Below are 21,622 nucleotides of genomic sequence, written 5' to 3' on the forward strand. Positions count from 1 at the left end.
CCTCAGCTAGCTAGAAAATAAACCATCACATGCCACCTCATCCCCCATTATGTGATCTACAAACAGAATACCTGGCATATAGTAGGCACTTAATGAATGAATAAGCCAGTAATCCACAGAGTATCTATAAAATTAGCCAATTGCATGAAGCTATAAAATGTGTTTAAGAGTCTAGCCCACTATGAGAAGAGCAGTCAAAAAAAAAAAACTCCAGCAAATCCTGGCACCAGGATACACTGCAATTTAAAAACTAGGTTACATAAGCACATAGGCTGTGATCATAAGTTTTAAAAAACAGTATGGGGCCCTGACTCGTGTGGCTCAGTGGATTGAGCTGACTTGCAAGCCAAAGGGTCGCCAGTTAATTCCCAGTCAGGGCATGTGCCTGGGTTGCAGGCCAGGTCCCTTATTGGGGGCATGCAAGAGGTAACAGATGGATTTATCTCTCACACATGGCTGTTTCTCTCCTCTTTCTTCCTCCCTTCCCCTCTCTCTAAAAGTAAATAAGTAAAATCTCTTAAAAAATAAAAATAAAAATTAATAATGGGAAAAAAGACTATGACATAGCCAATTATACAACAGGATTATCCACTTACTTAATAATTAATCGAGCACTTTGTGCATGATGCTTTTCCAAGCACTGCAGAGTTAACCAAACTCACAATTGTACTGCCAGTGATAAACTAACTGCAACTTGTCATTTAAAAGCAAGAATTGCAGCAACCACAAACCATGAGCAACTCAAGGCTCTAGCAGACATTTTTCCATTGCACTTAATGGAGTTATAACTCAGTGGACGCCCAGACCTCAGTATGCGGAACATCCACATGTGTCCTGTGAGTGCTGTGCAACTGTACACAGTCAGCAATCCCAGTGTAGCCTTGTGTGCATTTTGTTTATCCTCTTACTCAGCTGACTGACAGCCCTGGCTGGTGTGGCTCAATGGATTGAGCGCTGGCCTGTGAACCAGAGTTGCTGGTTCAATTCCCAGTTAGGGTACATGCCTGGGTTGCAGAACAGGTCCCCAGTAGGGGGTGCTCAAGAGGCAACCACACATCGATATTTCTCTCCCTTTCTCCCTTACCCACTGTCTAAAAATAAATAAATAAAATCTTTTTTTTTTTTAATCTGTCTGATAATGCTTCACTAGCAGGACAGGGGATGATGAAAGTATAAAATAGTGTTTCTGGGCACAATTGGGTACCCTCAAGTCATTGTATCATTAAGGAAAAATGCGAGAGAAAATTCCTGACAATATTCAATAGGCTATAAAAGAAACCTAGCTTTAGGAGCCAGTTTTGTATTGCCTCTATATAAAACTACCGTCTTCAGTTTTAAATGGGTTTTTTACAAAGAGACTTTTGATTCTTGGGGATATTGTTATCATCTTCTCTGTTGACATCCATATAATGTATGTTTTTCCTCTCTGGGCTGAGTTTCATGCCAAATAAACTTCAAAAACAAAATTGGGAGAAAGCACCAGCCACAAATAACCCTCTTCTGATCTCCCCTCAGGTTACCCCTTGGCTTTGTTTTATCGGCATTACCTTTTCTACAAGGACAGCTACCTCATCCATCTCTTCCACACCTTTACAGGCCTCTCGATTGCTTATTTTAACTTTGGTGAGTACACTGAGTTAGCAGTGGCACTGAGATTAGAGGGAACCTGGGAAGAAACCAACTTGAACAAAACTTCGGGAGAGATTTGATGGATAGGGAAGTTATACTGCTCTGCTTGCAAAGAGCGGGTTTGTGTGGACAGGAACTCTGCTTAAATTCTTTCATGTACAGTCATCTCCCAGATAAAACACTTTGAGAGCGGTTACCCGTGCCAGAGCACATTGGCATACAGAGAAGCATCAGCTCCTCTCTGCTGTGGCCATCACTGGACGACAGAGCCAAGCAGTCTCCTCAGGAGCAGCCCTGAGCTCAGACATTCAAAAATATAGTTACTGCCTGACAGTCCCTTTTATTTATACAATTAATTTCCTTCCTTTCCTCCAGAACATGAGACCATTTTGACAAAAATATCCTAACACCAAAATAGTTTTTTCTTTATGTATTCTCTTTGTGTTTAGAAGTCTCAGAATGGGTGAGAATTAAAAAAAAGTCTAAAATTTGCTCTCTTCTGCACCCAGGAAACCAGCTGTACCACTCCCTACTATGTGTCATCCTTCAGTTCCTCATCCTGCGACTCATGGGCCGAACGGTCACTGCTGTGCTCACTACCTTTTGTTTCCAGATGGTAAACATCTTTCCCTTGGCAGCTCAGGTCACAGCTGACAGCAGTTCGGGGCTGGGGACAGGTCAGGGACTGTGGTGTAGAAAAAGCAGTGAACTGGGAGATCCAATTTCTAATCCTTTCTCCCAGTAACACTTAGCAGTATGACTTTACATAGGTCACTTTACACGGGCCCCAGGTGTTGCATCTGTTGGTGGCAATGACAATACTTTACCTGCATCAAGGAACGGGTGCCAGCTAATCATCTGCATAGGACTGTACATTAAGGTTCTTTGATTCTGAGGGGAGTCACTGGAAGGCAAGGCAGAAAATCAACTTAGAATGAGCTACAGAACCTAAGCATCTAAATTCTCTATTTAGCCCTCATTTTGCTGAGAAACCTGAGGCAAGTCTCTTCTCCTTTAAGTGTCTCCACTTCTAGGAACTTCTTAAGGCCTTTAATGATGAGAATAGGAGCGAGGAAACATGAAAAAATACATTGGGGGAAAAAATACATTAGATTTCAGAACAAGGAGAAAATAAATCATAGCCATAATGGAATAAATACTTTCCTCTCCTAGGTCTACCTTCTTGCCGGGTATTATTACACAGCCACTGGCAACTACGATATCAAGTGGACAATGCCTCATTGTGTTCTGACCTTGAAGCTGATTGGTAAGTGAGGGGTCACTACCTTCCCCTTTACATCTAGGCTCCTCCCCATCTGACCAATAAACTTACTCTGTGCTTTCCCCTAACACTCCTGCTACCCTCAGCCTACAGGCCACATCCTCAGTGTCCTCTCCCTCTACCCACACCTTCTCTCTCTGCTCAGGTTTGGCTGTTGACTACTTTGATGGAGGGAAAGATCAGGTAAGAATGATTCCTCCAAAGAGAAGTTAAGGAACTAAACCAGAAGGAGAAAGGCTGTTGTTACCAAAAGACTAAACCCAAATGCCAGGGGCAGAGCCCCTCCCTCATCCCCAGCCTGTGTGATCTCCATCTCGATAACACTGAGCAAGGATCGACAACTGTAATTTGCCCAGGTCCAGCTCTTGCACAAAGTCCAGAGATCAGTGCCAGCAAGGCATTTGGAAAGGCAGCAGCAGCCAACTGTTGCTCTACACACTTGTTTCCACGGGAAGCAACTGCTTTTCTCCATGCCATCCGCTCAGAGATGGCTGTTTGAAGAACCAATTCTGCAGGCCAAAGGGTGGGGAACACACAAACTGCCTCTTGTGGGGAGATTTAAGGCTATCCTGAACCATTCATTCTCTTCTTGGCATAGAATTCCTTGTCCTCTGAGCAACAGAAATATGCCATACGTGATGTCCCTTCCCTGCTGGAAGTTGCTGGTTTCTCCTACTTCTACGGGGCCTTCTTGGTAGGGCCCCAGTTCTCAATGAACCACTACATGAAGCTGGTGCAGAGACAGCTGACTGATGCACCGGGGAAGATACCAAACAGGTAATTGCCCCTCTTGGTTCAGACCTCTGTGTAGGTGTCTCAACCACTCTAAAGTGACTTCCATGAAGACAGCCCTGGCTGCACTCCCCAGCGTGGCCCTGGCTCCCAGGCCCATGCCACACAGGCCCTGGACTGTCCTGACAGGCACTCTGTACCTGCTCACTGCAGGCAGTGGGCCCTTGTCAGCTTAGGTCACTTCCAGCCCTCCAGTCTTACCCTGTAGTACAAAAACAAATTTCACTTGTATGCCACAGGATTTTGCCTGAACCAGTCATGTCCCTGCCTTTAAAACCCATTTTCTCAGTTCAAAAAAAAAAAAAGGATTTTAAATACATATAAAAATATATCACAGTAAAAAGCTTAAAAGTTATTGGAGAAATCCCTTCACTGTGAAGAGAACATGTCCCACCTGTGCTTGAGCATCAGCTCAACCGGAATATGAAGGAGTGGGTTCAAAATGGCCATTATCATCCATGCACTGGGTCTTAGTCCCACTGCAGACTGAGCACATTGGTGAGACCTTGCAATCAGCAGTATTCCTGAGGGGAAGCACCAGACTCAGACACACTGCTCCTCCCGTTGCCCTCCCTTCCCTGTGGCTCACAGGGGTTTACACTCACCCTTCTCATACGCAAGCATGGAGAAGGCTTTCCCCGACACAGAGTATAGACTCTGGACAGTGGAGCTGCTCATCCCATCCCCCATGGATAGCTCTCCTCTGTAATCTGTCATGGGGTGAAAGAACTGGCCTCTACACATTGTGACCCCACTTGTTCCTTTCCAGCACCGTACCTGCTCTCAAGCGCCTCAGTCTGGGCCTTGTCTACCTGGTGGGCTATGTTCTGCTCAGCCCCCACATCACAGAAAACTATCTCCTCACCGAAGACTATGAAGTGAGTGGCTACTAAAGCAAGAGCAGTGTGACTGTATCCAAGATAGAAAATGGACAGGCGAGGATCCCTGTAGGTAGCCAAGAAGTATACCATCGACAAATGCATGTTGGTTTTGCTCTAGATCTGTGAGAGTTGATGTCAATGCCAGCCGGGCCTGGACATGTTCATCAGCCAGCACTGAACGACCTTCGCGGGCACAGGGCTGTGCCAGGTGCACTCTCAGCACCCCTTACCACCCCAGGAGCAGCTCCTAGTTTGCTGTATTACAGCCCAGCATAGCAGCTTCTGGTCCTCTCCAGCCTTCTCTTGATAGATTGGGGGCTTCTAGGGAAGTCAGAATCCAAGGGAGGGGGAAGTGCTGGCTTTTGTTCCCACCCACCTAAAAGGCTTGCAACAGTTCCATACCCACTCTAGGGTAGGTTGTCTCCTTAAATTGAGCATAAATCCATAAAAGTCCCTCAGTACTTACGGTCCCAAGTGCTCAGTACTTCAAAGAGTTAAGGACAGTGCTCTTTCTGGGACTCTCCAAGGGAAAGGAGGTGAATGGATGTTCACTGGCCTCCCTGCTCGCCCTCTTAGCCTATTGCAGAGGCAGTCAGGCAGACATGAAGCAGTCCACCACAGTGTGGGAAGGAAGAACATTAGGGAAATTCACCTGGCCTCACACACATTTGTTCTTCTCTCAAGAACCACCATTTCTGGTTCCGCTGCATGTACATGCTGATCTGGGGCAAGTTTGTGCTGTACAAGTACGTCACCTGCTGGCTGGTCACAGTAAGTAGAAAAGAAGAACCAGGGTGTAGACAAGCTGTGTGGGACACGGGAAGAGACAGTGGCAAGAACCCTCAGTCGATCCTTCCCTCAGGAAGGAGTGTGCATATTGACGGGGCTGGGCTTCAATGACTTTGATGAAAATGGAAAAGCAAAGTGGGACGCCTGCGCTAACATGAAGGTGTGGCTGTTCGAAACCACCCCCCGCTTCACCGGCACCATCGCCTCTTTCAACATCAACACCAATGCCTGGGTGGCCCGGTAAGCAACAGGGAGGGGAGGTCTGGCCCTGAGCTCATGCCTTCCGCCACTTTCCCAGATTTGAGGACAGAAGTGTATTGTCTCTTCTGTCTTTTCTCACTTTGTGTAGAACTTCCTATCCTTCTCACATGTATGCCTTCACACTTAGTTGTGTCCCCGCTCCTACCTGCTCCCCCCAAAACCATTCCTGTCCTTTGAAAAACAAAACAAGGTATGTAAATGCCTTGAGTCCTGGGCTTTAACCCCGATTCAGCCACTGGTTTTTTGTTCTCCATTGACCTGTTTATGAACATCTTTGTTATTCGTCCCACTAGAGTGTAGGCAGCAGGGGTAGGAAACCAGCCATCCCTGTTCATGGCAGTTCAACACCAGGTACTTCGTAGGTACCAGTCATCTAAGGGGCTCGCCCAAGTTCACCCAGCAAAGCTTTAGGTCTGTTTTCTGTCTCTAAACTGAGATGAGACTGCCTTTTATCCCCAAAGCTAATCAGACAGCACCGCGCCCCTTACCCCAGGTGGCCCCAAGTGGGAGCCAGCCACCACCACCACTGCCACACTCCTCAGGGCACTGAGAACCCAGGGGCAGGATAGTGGGCGTGAGGCTCATCCTTACCCTTTTCTCTAGTTACTTCTTCAAACGACTCAAGTTCCTTGGAAAGAAAGAACTATCCCAGGGTCTCTCGTTGCTATTCTTGGCCCTCTGGCACGGCCTACACTCAGGATACCTGGTCTGCTTCCAGATGGAATTCCTCATTGTTATCGTGGAAAGACAGGTAGGCCTTAAGGGTGGCGGGTGAAAGGGGACTGTGAGAAGAGGCAAGACACAGATCACCTCTTCCCTTCCTCCCCAGGCTGCCAGCCTAATTCAGGACAGCCCCAGCCTGAGCAACCTGGCTTCTGTTACTGTCCTGCAACCTTTCTACTATCTGGTGCAACAGACCATCCACTGGCTCTTCATGGGTTACTCCATGACTGCCTTCTGCCTCTTCACGTGGGACAAATGGCTGAAGGTAAGTGACGGGCTGCCTCAAGGACTGGGGGACCACCGAAACCTCAAGCAGTAAAGGATATGCCCTATTTTGCCATGTATAATGTGCACTTTTTTGCCCGAATTTTTGAGGGAAAAATAAGGATGTGCATTATACATAGGTAGTGCCTGAAATACCTTGTATGTGTTCTTGTGTTTTATAATTTCTTGTTACAAAAAATTTCTTGTACTATATGTTGAAAAATAAATGCTAAAATTCCTTTATAATATAAAAATCAAATATCTAAACAAAAAATTGAATTAAAAAATTAAAATGATTTTTTTGCCTTAAAGTTTGGGTCAAAAACATGGGTGCACATTCTACACGGCCAGATATGGCAACCATGCCCGTGGGCCGCCTCGGTGGCCTGTATCTCTCCACAGGTGTATAAATCTGTCTATTTCCTCGGCCACGTCTTCTTCCTGAGCCTACTATTCATATTGCCTTATATTCGTAAAGCAATGGTGCCAAGGAAAGAGAAGTTAAAGAAAATGGAATAATCTATTTAAACTATTTTCCTGGTAAGTTAACATCCCTACAGCTAAACTGAACCTATTAGGTTACAGAACTGAGCAACAGACTCGGGGGGCAGGGGGCAGATAGTGTTGGAAATTTGCAGTGAACCTCAGGGTAGCCTGGCTTCTAGGAAACACGATACAGAACACTAACTTCACACACCAGGAAGAAGCTAGAAGGGCTACAGACCAGGCACTAGAAGGAGTAATCTGACCAACCTTCCAATCAAATTCCTTCTGCAGGTGGCCTAGAGCAAGACTGGTGCAGAATCGACTTGTCTCCCTTTCTACACTCCCTCGCCCCAGAGCAGAGGACACAGAAGCCAGGGAGCAAGAACAAGTGACACTCCCAGCTGTGCCTCTGCGGACAGCCAAGTCTTCATTTGGGCCAAAGGGGAAACTCTTGTGGGAGGAGCAGAGGGGCCCACGTCCCCCATCGGGCTCCCCCATGCACGTTGCCTTATCTCTCCCCCTCTAGCCAGGAATCTGTTGTTTTTCTTCTGCCGGTTTACTATGATTGTATACGTGTCACCGCCGCCACTCCCCCCATGGGGGGGTGGGGAGAGGCACAAAGCCCTGCCTGCTCCACTTTTTCTACCTTGGAACTGTACCAGATAAAATCACTTGTTTGTTCAATTTTTCACTGCTAGCATTCCTGGCTGTCTTTCAGGCACAGTTCTCCGTGCTTGCCACGGCTCTAGTAATCAGGGCCATCTTCTTTACAGCACAGCAATCGCATGAGTTTGGAGCTAAAGCTCAGAACCAGTGCACACACTGTAACCTCACACCTTTCCCTGACCATTTAGGAACCCCCAAAGAACAACCAGGTTTGCAAGAACAGTGTTTATAAGATAAACAAATAGCAAATATACAGCCTGGCTTCCACTAGCCCACACATAGTCTTGGTGCAGGAAGGTCATCCTCCAGCAGTGAGCTGCAAGAGTCAAGTGATGCAATGTCAACAGTCTGTTTCAGAACAAGGTCCTATTATCAAATGACCCTCCACACTTCTTCAAAGGCTGTGGTAAGTTTTGCACAGGTGAGGGCAGCAGAAAGGGGGTAGTTACTGATGGACACCATCTTCTCTGTATACTCCACACTGACCTGAGGAGAGAACAGTTCGTCAGCCAACTCCATCACTGTAGCAGGTTCAGTACTACTTTAGGGCAGGAATAGTGGGCTGAGCTCCTATTTCACAGTGCTGTTTAATACCGAACTTGTACAAAGGGGGAAGAAGCTTCTAGCTTTGACAACTGCAGTCCTCCAAGGAGGCGTCCTGGGGCAGGTTAGGGAAAGCATACTTATCTCCCAGCTTTGTTCCTACCCTCTATTTCCTAACTGATAAGGACAAGGGTCATCAAAATGCTAACTGCTCTAGGAATTCTGTAGTAAGCTTCAGTTCTATGAAGGATCTGAGAGTTGAGCCTAGACCTTACCTTGCCATGAGCAAAGGCCCCCACCACAAAAACAATAGGGTCACTGCTGGGCACCAACTCTCGCACATCACTGACGACTGGGATGGAAAAGGAGGTGCCAATTTTCATACATCCAACTGGGAAGTGATCTGACACTGGATTCTTAATTACCTAAAGTGAAAGAGAAAAATGAGCCCCAAAATCGTTCTCAGAACCCTACCTCTAATCAGTAGGTATCCATACCTCACCTTCAAGAGCTTCTGGGGGCCATCAGCTGCTCGAACACTGAGTTTGTGTAAAAGCTGAACTAGGGCGAAAATAAAAACATTCAGAGCCAGACGGAAACCACATTTCTGCCCAGTGATCTAACCAGAAAACCCCACAGGTAAGGTGGGCTCCACACACCCTTCAGAACGGTGCTGCACTGCTCTGTAACGAACGAGCCGTTGGCAAGCACGTGACTACCTGTGTGCTGACGGGTTGGCTCACTCTCCCTTTTTTACTCAGCCAGGCACTCATGCAGGCTTTACCCCTACACGTGGAAAGGAATGAAGGGTCCACATTCTGGGGTCAACTATGCTCCCTCTTTCTCCCTTCTTTACTCCTGCCAAGTTTATTCTGAACTTTAAGTCCTAAAGATCTCACCCATGAGGCCACAAAAACGGTCAAAGGTTCTGGGAATTCGAGTCTGGGGGTTCACTTCGATCAGCACATTCTTCTGTGTATGGATATAAACCTGCAGCAAGCCAGCACGGTTCAGGGGACTGTCCATCAGCATCAGTAAACTCTGAGGGAGGCAGACACCGAGGCACAGTTAAGAGTGAAGAGAAGTAACATGCCGCTGTTTCACCTTCCATAGAAAGACTCAAGAGGATGTGAGCTCTGTCCCTGGAGTTACCTGGTGAGATATGTCTGGTCTCACTTCCCCAGGGTCCCGTCCATTCTTCAACAACATAGACTTGTGTTTGTCACAGTTTAGTAGCTCGTATGTCTTCCCTACCTAAAGAAAAGGGAAATGATAGAGAACAATATAAACTGCTTTTACCTAGCCCAGTGGTTCTCAAAGTATAGTCCCCAAACCAGCAACAGCAGCATCTGGAAACTTGTCAAATTCTCAGGTTCACTCTAGAGTTCCTGAACCAGAAGCTATGGGGGTGGGGCCCAGCAAGCCCTTCAGGGGTTCACTATGTGGCCATATTTACCCTCCCCTTCCTTCCCCAAACCCTCCCACCATTTTAGAGGGAAAAAGAAAGAAGGCACAACCTGTGATTTCAGATTATTTAAACTGGATGTACTTTTAAAACCTGTGGCTATTAGACAAAGCTGGTGAGGAATTCTGGAACCAGGTGGAGGAAGGTTAAAGAGCAAAGCTGAATGCTTGTTTATCACAGGAGCACTGACGTACTGGGCAAAAACACACACGGTCATCACCTTCAGTTTGCTTACACCAAACAGGCACCAAGTGAAGAGCTGCAAATCTGAATGAGAAGTGTGAAAATTCTAATGATTCGTGAGGCAGTTTAATCACGGAATACTTGTCAGAAGTAATAAGAGGGGTTGTTCCTAGTTTTAAGGCATGTGACCAAAGGGCCCTGGCTGGTGTGGCTCAGTGGACTGAGTGCTAGCCTGCAAATCAAAGAGTCACCAATTAGATTCCCACTCAGGGCACACACCTGGGTTGCAGGCCAGGTCCCCAGTAGGGGGCGTGTGAGAGACAAGCACACATTGATGTTTCTCTCCCTTCCCCTCGAAAAATAAATAAAATCTTTTTTAAAAATAAAGAGAAAATTAATTTTAAAAAGACGTGTGAGCAAAGGTATAGATGGAATAAAGAAAAATCAGAAATTTGAAGAAAATTATGCTGAACAAGTGGGAAGTGAAACATTGAAGGTCCGTGAGTACATGTGAAATTCTTTGTAAACTGCAGAACCTCCAAGTATCCAGGACAAAGAAATCATTCTGGAATAACAGGGGCATAAGAATGACTGAGAAATACTATCCTGGCAACTCTGTATATACTGGAAAATATACCAGGTAGAAGTTTGATACTAAGTATCTGTCTGGATCCATCTGTAGCAGCTAAAAGAAATAGGTATAAATTGTAATTTGGAGTCCTAAGGAGCATAAAATGGCCAGTAAAAAGTGTAAAAACATACTATTAATGTACACATACAGATTTTGAAAGGCTAAGTTTTTATGTACCAATAGGACATTTTATGTCTGACAACACCTTAAGACATACAAATCAAAAAACTGGGGGGAAGAGGCATGTGGACTTTGAAATTAAATAACTGAAATAACAAGAATGTCACAAAGCACAGAGGATGACAAAAGCCAAAAATTAAGACCATAGGACATTCTTAGTTATAGAAGAAAAAGTCTCTCTTCAATAAAAGAATTCAATTTTAACCCATTTGTAAGTTATAACCAGAGTTTTTAATGAAATACAATAGAAAACATCAAAGTACTTCACATGTAGTAATGGTAAGTGATGGTTTATGAAACTTGGTTTCATACAGTTGCATGTGGGCATAAGCTCACAGCGTAATTTTTATTGTGGGTTGTGGTTAAGCTTAAAAACCACTAACTAAAATAAGAAGAATGAATATCATGTGTATTCACTTTCTATAATAGGTATTAAAGACACAAGAATTTTTAAAAACTTATTCTCTGCCCACATAGAGCCTTGTAGTGGAAGAGACAAAGAGTAAACAACTACATGACTAATTAACTCAAATTGTGATAAACATAATGGAAAAGTAAGTGGTTCATTAAAGGATTATAATAGGAGGGCTGATTTATACAGAGAGTCATTTCTGTGAGGAAGTAACATTTAACTTAGTAATTAAATAATGAGCAACATAACAGACTCAATAATTGCTAAATAAATGAACATTAAGTAGGAATTAATGAAGCAAAGAGCTGAGTCAAGAGAGCGTCCAGTTAGAGAACATCAAGGGCAATGGCTTTAAGATATAAAAATACCTCATGCCTTCAAAGAGTTTAAAGAAGGCCAATGAGCCTGGAATATAAAGAATAAATGGCCCTGGCTGGTGTGGTTCACTGGATTGAGCACCAGCCTGCAAACCAAAGGGCTGCCAGTTCGATTCCCAGTCAGGGCACATGCCTGGGTTGCGGGCCAGGGCCTCAGTTGGGGGCATTTGAGAGGCAACTAATCGATGTGTCTCTCACATAGGGATGTTTCTCTCCCTTTCTCCCTCCCTTCCCCTCTCTCTAAAAATAAGGATAGGGGGGATAATCTGAGGTGCCAGCCATGCCTTGCAAAATTAAGGAAATCAAGGACTTCCTGCTCACAGCCAAGAGAAAAGATGCCAAATCTGTCAAGATCAAAAAAAATAAATAAAGACAATGTAAAGTTCGATGCAGCATATACGTTTATACCTTGGTCATTACATAGAGGAGGCCAAGACACTGAAGCAGTCCCTGCCCCAAGTACTAAAGGAGCTGAAATGAACCAGATGCACGAAGAATACACAGAGCCGGCCCAGATGAGTCTGGCACAAGCAAGATGTACCACCAGCACAAGGCAGGCATAAGATAACAACAGTACAGAAGATTTCAACCAGCTATGAATTCTGTCACCCTTGGAGTACCATTAATGACAACCTAGATTTTCCCAGAGCCTTGTCTAGGAATTTTAACATGGTCATGACCTTTTCAACCACTGTATTTTGCCATGTATAATGCATTCCCGTGTGTGGTATGCACCCACGTTTTTGGTCCAAATTTTCAGGGAAAAAAAGCTTTAATTTTTTAATTCAATTTTTTATTTATATATATTTAGAAACAAAACTGATTATCATACTCCAGGGTATTATTTTGCAAATGAATATCATTATTGCTTTGTAGAATTACACTTTTAACACAAAAGCATAAATAAAAGAATTAAAAACATTTATATAGCTACAGAATTAATACTACCCATGTGTAATGCGAATCCTTATTTTTCCCTCAAAACTCGGGCACAAAAGTGGGCATTATACACAGCAAAATACAGTACTTAATAGTTAACATGGAACCAGTAACAGTAATAACTAATTCCAAGTGACAGACATCATTCTAAACCCTTTACACATGTTAACTCCTTTAATCTTCCCAACAACGCAGTAACGTACGTATTACTATCATCCCCAAGGAACACAGGAAGAAATGGGAGTGGTTAAAAAAAGTAACATTCAGAATTAACAGGCTGGAAAGATAGCAGGCAATTAAGTGAGGGATGAATATAAGAGCCTATAATTAGGTTAGAAATATCAACCACAGAAGAAAATGAAAACAGATGAGGACGGGCAGTGTTTCTAGATTGCAAGCTTATTGAAGTGCCAGAGTGGTCGAGGAAGAAAACACGAAAAAGAATCACACGGTAGATTACTATGGAAATGTACTACCTTTAAATGTACTACTTTTCTTTTTCATTACATTCTCCCTGTGAAGTATTTATCCTCTGCTTTACAATCTGAGGACAAACTGTTCTCAAGATCACACACTTAAAATAAGTGTAAGAACCAAGATTAAAATCCAGGTATGACTTCTAAACCAGTGTTATTTCTTCTGGGCCTATTCATTGAATAAATTTAGCTCTAAACGGTAAGAGAACAAAGTCAGAGTAAATGGGAACACAGTACAAAGTTTTAAGCCAGAATGGCTAGATCATTCGGGAAGAGAGCCAACAGATTTATTAGATGATAATCTGAAGTGGATACTAACACATACAAGAGTGACAGTAAACATCTTTTATAAAACATGAAGTCCCCACGAATAAAAGGATGGGCCAACTATGCTACAGTAACCACCTTTCTCCTTTCCTAGTAACTTGTCGTGGGATGAGGTGGGACACAGCCGTGGACGAAACTCCCTTCCCGTTAGATGTCTTAACACCACAGATTCCTAGTAAATCAACTGGAGGCTAGAACATGACAGTTGCAATGTGATTCAAGAAGGTCAGAAAAAAAACAACTACTGCCGACCCAGGACACTGAACCAAAAGACAGTCAACCAAGCCATTCTTCCTCCAAAAGCGTATTTCACTTCTCGGCTTTTGAGTCCCTCACCCTCATCCCATGAGGTACCATTCTATCGCTAATACCAGTTCCCCACTTTCTCGTCCCACATTACCTTGACTGTCTCCAGACTGGCCCCTTCCAGCACCACAATGAGCCTACGGCCTCCCATCTTCCTTTCCGCCCCAAATCGGGGCCTCTTGGGCTCCACAACATCCCAGTCCTGTTCGTGGTCCTCACGGCGACGCTCACGAGGTTGGGATCCACCAGCGGGCGCAGCCATCTTACAACCGGAAATTGCGCTAATATCCTGAAATTAGAAACACGTTTTTCCTAATCGCAAACTAACTTCCGGCTGCCATTTCGAAAGTGGGCGCTTGGAAATGGCGCTTGCATGCTGTCGGGCAGTACCTAAGTGTCTCTGGGAGGGCAGGGTTTCAGAAAGAGGCGGGACTTCCTGATGCGCAATTTCTGTGCGCGAAATTCGGGTCCTGCACAGACCCGAGGGGGGTGGGGGGAGGGTTTAGAAGGGAGCGCACTTCCGGTGCCCTTTCTCCTGCGAGCACCTGGGCCACAGACCCTCGTGCGAAGGGTGCTGTTTCTAAACTGGAGTGGGGTAGAGGCGGGCCGGCACCCCCTCCTGACTTTTGGTGCCGCCGGCCTCAGGATCGGACATGGCCCAGAACTTGAAGGATTTAGCGGGACGGCTGCCCTCCGGGCCCCGGGGCATGGGCACAGCGTTGAAGCTGCTACTGGGTGCCGGCGCCGTGGCCTACGGGGTCCGCGAGTCCGTGTTTACCGGTGAGCAACCTCCGCCCGCTCTCCGGACTCCTCCCGTCCCGCCGGGTCCCCGCGCGCACTCAGCCCCTCGCCTCACCAGGGGCTAGCACGTACTCTCTGACCAGTGACCTGGCCTGATCCCCACTCCTCTCCCCACAGTGGAAGGCGGTCACAGAGCTATCTTCTTTAATCGGATTGGTGGCGTGCAGCAGGACACCATTCTCGCCGAGGGCCTTCACTTCAGGTAATGGCGGGCACAGCGGACTGACCCTGACCCTTCACCCTTGAACGCCGCCAACCCACCAATGGCCGTAGGAGGACGTTCAACAGATTCAGAACCGGTCTTTCCACTCCTTACCCCATCAACCAAGGCAGTGGGCGCTGCCCATAACGGCAGTAGCACATAAAAGTTCTCTAAAGAAAGAAGAGAATTTCTCCTAGTTTGTGGTCATTAAGAGGAGAAGCAAGCCAAGAAACACGTGAGGATAAAACTAGTGAAACTGCAGTCTCCCAATAACTATATCTGTTCACTCTCCTCCAGGATCCCCTGGTTCCAGTATCCCATCATCTATGACATTCGGGCCAGGCCACGAAAAATTTCCTCCCCAACAGGCTCCAAAGGTAGGTTGGGACACTTGGAAGCCACCAACAGATGGGCTACCTAAAGTCCATAAGGAAGCCTGGCAAGACCCCTAGGGGAAGACGGGTGTGTCAGAGCTTTTGGGCCTTGGTTTTCACATCTGCAAAAGAGCTGGAATCAAAATACCTGCTTCTGGGGTTGAGGTAGAACATTCTGGACACACTGTGTGCATTTGCACTTTTTTAACTTTTCCTACCTGCTAAGGTAAATTCAATGAGAATACTCTTTGTCCTTTGTCATATTCCTCCTCTTTCTTTTAACTGCTTGACTTAATGATGATATCCATGAGTACCCCCTGTCCTGGGGACACTGGTGCTCCTGGTTCCTCCTGGACCGTTTTTGGAAGCTGTGCCGTTCACATTCCCCAGACCCCTTCTTCACACACAGACATGTGCACACCGAGGCAAGTAGCTCACCTGTAATATACTTATTGTGTGCTATTTTTAGTATAGTCACTTAACATTCCCTAAATCTTAGGTCCTGAGAATAAAGGACACATAAAACACAGCCCTCATCCTTAAGTCCTGATAGTCTAGTAAAGAAGACAGGTGATTACGTTAAAGCCTGCCGGAGAGGTTGCACATGGTACAGTGGCAAATAGAAAAAGAGAGGTTCGCTTTATTGGTAGAGGGGTTGTGGATAAAGAAGACACCGCAGTGGAAGGGCGAGGTTGCATTTGGCCTGTGCCAGGTCACGTTCGGTCGGCCTCATTCCTCTCCTCTCCAGGGGAGTTCCAGGCTGAGCGACATTACGTGGAGGAGACAGAGCTTGGGGAAGGATACTGGGCTAAGTCCAGATGAGACCTCCATGGCCTTGCCCAGCCACTGCTGACCTCACTCTTAGACCTGCAGATGGTGAACATTTCCCTGCGAGTGCTGTCTCGGCCCAATGCCCTGGAGCTTCCCAGCATGTACCAGCGCCTAGGACTAGACTACGAGGAGCGGGTGTTGCCGTCCATTGTCAACGAGGTTCTCAAGAGTGTGGTGGCCAAGTTCAACGCCTCACAGCTGATCACCCAACGGGCCCAGGTTGGACCCAGCTCCCGTCACTGTCTGCGTAACGTCCACATTTTCCTCATAGGGCCCGGGGCACTGAATATTGGGAAAGGCAGCTTATTAGAAAAAGCTTATGACCCCAGCTCCATTTCTACCTAAAAGCTGCACTAGTGGCCACTGTGAGAAACGAGAGCCAAGACTAGAACTCGTTAGATACTAAGAAAGGGTTGGTGAATTTTCTGCCTTTTTCAGATGATCTGGTATTCAGCTGGTCACAGCAACACACCTTCCTTTCAGTTCTCCAGTCCCCTCTCACCACCTTTCCCTTCCCCTCCTCACCCCTCCCCCCAGGTGTCCCTGTTGATCCGAAGGGAGCTGACAGAGAGGGCCAAGGACTTCAGCCTTATCCTCGATGATGTAGCCATCACGGAGCTAAGCTTTAGCCGAGAGTACACAGCTGCTGTAGAAGCCAAACAAGTGGGTGAGTTCCCAGAGGACTAAGTCAAGGATTTCTGGGAATGCAGGAGGGGTTTGGGGTTCCTGACACCTCACATTTACGACCTCTTGGCTGTCCCACCACAGCACAGCAGGAGGCCCAGCGGGCCCAGTTCTTGGTGGAAAAAGCAAAGCAAGAACAGCGGCAGAAGATCGTGCAAGCAGAGGGTGAGGCCGAGGCTGCCAGGATGATATCCTTCGGGTGGAGACATCTGGGCTCACCCCTGGGGCACAGTGCTTTCCTGTCCTCCCTCATGGGCTGGCTGATGAGACTAAGGCGAATGCGATTCCGTGCTCTCTGATTCTTGTCTCTCTGAGGGGTGGAGGTTTCAAATGGGGTCTGAAATCTTAGTGGGGTTCCTGAGCTTGGGCTCCTCACTGTAAGACAGAACAATAGCACTGCTGGCCTTGCCTCTGTTCCTGCTGCTACCTCCAGTTCCTGGCAGCTGCCTGCAGGGGGGCCCACAGGTGAGAATCAAAGTAAGACTGGGCACGAGCCACCTGAGCGCAACCTTGGATCTGACAGCCCTGAGGAGGGCTGGAGTGACGGAAATAGCAAGGATGGGTCCAGGGATTGAGACCTGGCCTTGTGTGAACCCTTAACCCCACCCTGCTCACTTGGGAGAAGCACTGAGCAAGAACCCAGGCTACATCAAACTGCGAAAGATCCGGGCGGCCCAGAACATCTCCAAGACGGTGAGTGTAAGAGCCCAGTGTCCCTCACAGGGCTTCCTGGAGCGTGACAGTGTTTTCCGTTGAAGCACGCCGAAGTGAGGTCATTGAAATCATGCTCCTTCCGGTTTCTACACAGACTGGCTTCTCTGACACTTGCCTCCATCAGAAACAATTCCATGGGGTCCCTTGACCTTTTGTTCACACCTCTGTTACAGCACTAACACAGTCACAGTTACTGCTGCCCTGGATCCTTGTGTGAGGACCGAAACCACATCTTTGCTATTGCTGGATCCCTGTTCCCAACCCCCACCTGTTCCTTCGGTGGTTATTGAATGTGAGGGTAGGAATTGACGTCTTCTCGTTTCCCGCCCTGTAGATCGCCACGTCGCAGAACCGAATCTATCTCACCGCGGACAACCTTGTGCTGAACCTACAGGATGAAAGTTTCACCCGGTGAGAGAAGTCACTACACAGTGGGGTGTTGCAGAGAACGTGGGGTCTGTGTCTGGTCATTCGGGCTCTGGAGCCTGTTACTAGCTTACGCATAGGACCCTTGAAAGCCCATTTCTCTGAATCGAAAGATAGAAAAGTGTAGGAGACTTGAGTCACGATCTAGTGAGAAGGGGATTGTTCGTGTGAAAAGCACTGTAACTGTAAAGTTTTGTCGAACTGAAAAGCAGTGAAAGGCGCTATCCAGGTCTCACTCAGGAACCGTAACACTGCTGCTCTGGGGCGTGGAAGGGTGCTAGGAAAGGAGGGGGGTGGCAGTGACCAAGAGAACCAGCTCTTCCTTTCCAGACCCTGAGATTCCTGGCTTCCAACCCAATTGTCTTTTTCCCTTGGGAGCAAGGGAGGGTGTAGACCTGGGTGGAGGCTGAACTGTAAATCACCTCTGTGTCTTCTTCTTTCTATGTTTCCTGTTCACCTGGTGACCTGGTGTCCACAGGGGAAGGTAAGTTGTCAGTGCACCCTTTTTTCAGGGGGTCTTGCAGCTCATCTAAGGACGTACCTTCTCCCCCACCAGCTAACCATTGTCACCTTCCCACACACTCTTAATCAGGAGGGAGGGTGGTAGAGAAGGGAGTGGCCAAGAGGCTATTCCTCTTACATCTATATCCCCTGAATGTCCCCCTCTCCTTTATCCGTCTCCTTTCCGCAGTGACAGCCTCATCAAGGCTAAGAAATGAGCCTAATGACCAAGATCTCCACCCCCAGAGAAGAAGGGGAACTGTTTCTGCCCTGGTGTTGGAGGAGCCAGCTTGGGGATCCAGCACACCCCCATCCCGCCCCCAGTATCATGTGACGCTCCCCTCTGCATCCATCTTCCTAGCCCTTCTCAGATGAATGAAGACTGACCCATTTTCAGGGGGATGGCTTTCCTCCTCCTGTGCTGGCCAGGGTTGATGGGACAGTGTGTGATTTCCTACAGTGTTGGCTCCTCTCTCAAGATTGGGAGGCGATAAACACCAGCCCAGGAATTCTCAATAAATTTTTATTACTTAAGCAGAAGTCAAGGCTTCTTGTGTCTGAGCTGGGTTATAGGAGGCACGCATGCGCACGCTCGCACAACACTGTTGGGTCTGCCCTTGTGTTCACCAGCAGGGGGCGCAAGGCTCTGGCCAGGGCATTTGCGGAATAACAGGCCTGGGCCCTGCTGCTCACCCTAGAAGCCCAGGGGAGTCAGAGAAAACAGGATCCAAGCTGGAAACAGCAGGCCCAGCTGCACTTTGGGCCCCACCCTCCCTTTAAGGCTGGAGCAGCTGTGGCTTTGCTGAGCTAGACCAAAAATGTGATGACCCCAGCAGGAGCTGCTCCCTTAGTAACAGGGTTCCACACAGCTGTGGGTAGACCACTCATGTCTATCAAGGTTTAGGCCCTGTGGGTTGTGTTACCTGCTGTGCGCTTCCCCCGCTGCCAATGTCACAGTCCCCAGGTGTGAAGGAACCAATGTGAAACAGGGCTCTACCTGCAGAAATGAGCTCTTCACTCCCACAGCTCAAGCCCCCCCTCCCTGACAAAACGTGCCTGTTTTCAATCCCTACTTGAGCTACCTCATCTCCCCAAGACAGTCCTCGCTGAGTCTCAAACATCAGTCATAGGAAGCCACTGCTGTACCTGATGGCCACTACAGGCCAATTCCCATCCCTTGTTCTTACAGGAAGACAAGGGAGATTTGAAACCGAGAGACAGCACTGGGGGCAAAAGCATGCACAGGAATTACAAAGTGGTAGAGGAGGTGAGTCTCGTGGGGTGAGGGACTGGGCTCATCTTCAGCTTCTTAGATTTTTGGAGAAGGTAGGTTGATTGTCCCTGCTCTGCAGGTTGAAGTCATGAAAGGGACAGGGAGATGGGGCAGGCCCACTCTTCAGGAGCTGGGAGCCTAAGATAAGATTGACAATTAGACAAAAATAAACAAATAAATGGTCCCTGGCTGGTGTGGTTCAGTGGATTGAGTGCCGGCCTGAGACCCAAAGGGTCACCGGTTCAATTCCCAGTCTGGGGCACACGCCTGGGTTGTGAACCAGGCCGCTAGTTGGGGGCATGTGAGAGGCAACGACACATCGATCTTTGTCTCTCTTTCTCCCTCCCTTCCCCTCTCTAAAATAAAATCTTTTTAAAAAAATGAGTCAAGTAACCTGAATCAGTCTGCAGCAAATACCCCTCCACGCTTTATTCTGTTTCCCAAGGCAGGAAGAGTAGAGGTTCTTAGAAAGCAAGTATGTTTTCAAATCCTGCTGCAGCCCTAGAGGCAGCCATTTTGTCTCATCCCCATTGTTTCCCTTTTCCTAGTGATTTACACCCCCCGCCACAGGGTAAAGGTCAGAGGTTGTTGGTCAGAAGGCCTCCATGGTCATCAGGGCTCCCTGAAGGTCACTGCCGAGGGAACCGGCCCGGGGGCCATCTTTACCAGACAGTGTTAGGAGCTTCACAATTAGACCATCCAACACTGTACTGGAAGATGGACCCAGAGCCGGTCGACATGCAGCTCCAGGCTGGAGCTGACCAGTTGCTACAGGGACCCTGGCTGCAGGCCAGGTGAGGTCTCTTGAGAGTACGTGAGCCAGTCCGCAGCTCAAGGTCTGATGTGGGTTCTGGATCCACCAGATGACAAATCACTTCAGGTTGGGGGAGGGGCTCGGAACTATTGTGTCCCTTCAGTGGGCAGCTCGCCAACCAAGAGCTACTCTGTTTGCAGCACCCTCGACTCAAGATGGAGGGGATTCCAGGGTGTGTGGGGAGGCTCAGGAATGGGGGGGGAGCAGCTGCAGCCTGCTGAGGGCCTGGAGTAAAAGATGCCGCTGACACAGGGACAGGGGCCTCCATCTTTACCCGGCAGTATTAGAGACTCCCAACCAGCACCCAAACACTGCTGGGTAAGACGGGGGCCCCCACCCAACCTGCCTATCTCTAGGTCAGGCAGTCCCAGGCCCAGGCTCCCTGTGGAGAAGCTGCAGAGCCCTGGCTCCCTTCCCCCCCAGCCCCCCGAGTCCCTGAGGACACTTCCAGGTGAGCCCTGCAGCCCGCCACCAGCTCCACCCCAGTAGTTGACCCACTGAGGCCCAGGCAGAGCTTCAGCAGCCCCCAACCCACCTGTTCCCTGCCTCTGAGCCCCTTCCCCCACCATCCACATAGTCTGTCCCAGCCCCCACATACCAATTCACGGGCCCTTATCACCCTTCTGCAGTCCCCAGCTCAGCCTCAGGACCCCTCTCCCGATGGCCTTTACCAGGTCAGCAGGCCACCCGCCCCACAGAGAGTGAGTGCTGAGGAGAGGAAGGGGAGTCAGGCCCAGGAGTCAACCACCGCCCTAGCCTCCACTCTTCCTTCTTCCTTCTCCACCGGCCGGCAGCGCAGGCTCCTCACCTGGGCTCCGCCCGCCGCCCCTGCCTGCGTACAGGTGTGTCCTCCTGCCATAGGCTGCCCCCCCACTGCCTTAACCCCTTGCCTCCCAGCACCAGCCCATGTGCCTCCTCTGACTCCCAGCCACCTTAGTAGGCCTCCCACCATTTCCTAGCCGTGTCCTCTCTCTTACCTGCCACCTCTGACCCCAGGCCTAGATCAGAGAGACTGGTCAGTCTCCAGAGGGACAAAAAAAAAGGGCTGTCTTTGGGCCCTTTTGCCTTCCTCCTTGGCCTCTCCCCTCAGCCACTCCTGCCCCCAACTACCTTCTTCCTCTGAGGCCTCTGACCCTGCCCACGGCCAGACCTGGAGAGCCAGAGATCCCTGCGGTTAGCTTGGTAGGGTTGGGTTGTGCCCAGGCCTAATGCCCCACCTGTGCTGGGCATCCCTGCCCGTGGAGGGCAGACAGGCCCCAGCATGGCGCCTCCCTGTCCTTGGCTGGCCCTAGCATTGGGGTACCCGCCTCTGCTGAGGGGCCCGAGCTAGGCCCGAGCTGGCCAGGAACATCAGTACTGACCTAGACGACTAAAGTCCTGAGCTGCTCTC

General features: G+C 48.3%; 3 protein-coding genes, 1 long non-coding RNA gene, 1 other non-coding gene and 1 pseudogene across 6 annotated transcripts in view; 4 read left to right on the forward strand and 2 right to left on the reverse strand.

Moving 5' to 3' along the window:
• LPCAT3 (lysophosphatidylcholine acyltransferase 3) overlaps nucleotides 1-7,798 on the forward strand; it is a 37,429-nt gene extending 29,631 nt beyond the window's left edge. Inside the window, exons 2-13 of the mRNA XM_024579094.4 lie at nucleotides 1,516-1,623; nucleotides 2,139-2,245; nucleotides 2,803-2,896; nucleotides 3,057-3,094; nucleotides 3,510-3,688; nucleotides 4,473-4,581; nucleotides 5,269-5,355; nucleotides 5,447-5,613; nucleotides 6,238-6,385; nucleotides 6,464-6,622; nucleotides 7,024-7,161; nucleotides 7,399-7,798. Of these exons, the coding sequence (XP_024434862.1) occupies nucleotides 1,516-1,623; nucleotides 2,139-2,245; nucleotides 2,803-2,896; nucleotides 3,057-3,094; nucleotides 3,510-3,688; nucleotides 4,473-4,581; nucleotides 5,269-5,355; nucleotides 5,447-5,613; nucleotides 6,238-6,385; nucleotides 6,464-6,622; nucleotides 7,024-7,140 (1,313 nt within the window). The 3' untranslated portion in view covers nucleotides 7,141-7,161; nucleotides 7,399-7,798. The remainder of the gene's footprint in view (nucleotides 1-1,515; nucleotides 1,624-2,138; nucleotides 2,246-2,802; nucleotides 2,897-3,056; nucleotides 3,095-3,509; nucleotides 3,689-4,472; nucleotides 4,582-5,268; nucleotides 5,356-5,446; nucleotides 5,614-6,237; nucleotides 6,386-6,463; nucleotides 6,623-7,023; nucleotides 7,162-7,398) is intronic.
• A 185-nt stretch (nucleotides 7,799-7,983) lies between these two features.
• EMG1 (EMG1 N1-specific pseudouridine methyltransferase) lies at nucleotides 7,984-14,610 on the reverse strand. Of its 2 annotated transcripts, none has more exons than XM_045186823.2 (7): nucleotides 14,486-14,610; nucleotides 13,707-13,901; nucleotides 9,469-9,570; nucleotides 9,216-9,357; nucleotides 8,819-8,877; nucleotides 8,592-8,741; nucleotides 7,984-8,259 (listed from the first exon to the last, which is right to left on the reverse strand). In XM_045186823.2, the coding sequence occupies exons 2-7, from the start codon at nucleotides 13,872-13,874 to the stop codon at nucleotides 8,146-8,148; spliced, it is 735 nt and encodes a 244-aa protein (XP_045042758.2). In that variant the 5' UTR covers nucleotides 13,875-13,901; nucleotides 14,486-14,610; the 3' UTR covers nucleotides 7,984-8,145. The 2 variants fall into 2 exon arrangements, with proteins under 2 accessions (XP_045042758.2, XP_045042757.2); XM_045186822.3 differs by having other exon boundaries at nucleotides 14,469-14,601.
• Nucleotides 11,656-12,104, forward strand: LOC112321654 (large ribosomal subunit protein eL38 pseudogene; annotated as a pseudogene).
• PHB2 (prohibitin 2) lies at nucleotides 14,052-18,685 on the forward strand. Its single transcript, XM_053921849.1, has 8 exons — nucleotides 14,052-14,392; nucleotides 14,531-14,615; nucleotides 14,913-14,992; nucleotides 15,855-16,039; nucleotides 16,358-16,487; nucleotides 16,589-16,692; nucleotides 17,120-17,197; nucleotides 17,553-18,685. The coding sequence occupies exons 1-8, from the start codon at nucleotides 14,266-14,268 to the stop codon at nucleotides 17,631-17,633; spliced, it is 870 nt and encodes a 289-aa protein (XP_053777824.1). The 5' UTR covers nucleotides 14,052-14,265; the 3' UTR covers nucleotides 17,634-18,685.
• On the reverse strand, nucleotides 15,610-17,261 carry LOC139440805 (uncharacterized). Its single transcript, XR_011651039.1, has 2 exons — nucleotides 17,120-17,261; nucleotides 15,610-16,102 (listed from the first exon to the last, which is right to left on the reverse strand). It is a non-coding gene; the product is annotated as an uncharacterized lncRNA (long non-coding RNA).
• Nucleotides 16,761-17,026, forward strand: LOC112322118 (small nucleolar RNA U89). The gene has a single exon (XR_002976608.1). It is a non-coding gene; the product is annotated as a small nucleolar RNA U89 (small nucleolar RNA).
• Nucleotides 18,686-21,622: the final 2,937 nt, after the last annotated feature.

The sequence above is a fragment of the Desmodus rotundus genome, chromosome 3 (genome assembly GCF_022682495.2).
Source record: "Desmodus rotundus isolate HL8 chromosome 3, HLdesRot8A.1, whole genome shotgun sequence".
NCBI classification, from domain to species: Eukaryota; Metazoa; Chordata; class Mammalia; order Chiroptera; family Phyllostomidae; genus Desmodus; species Desmodus rotundus.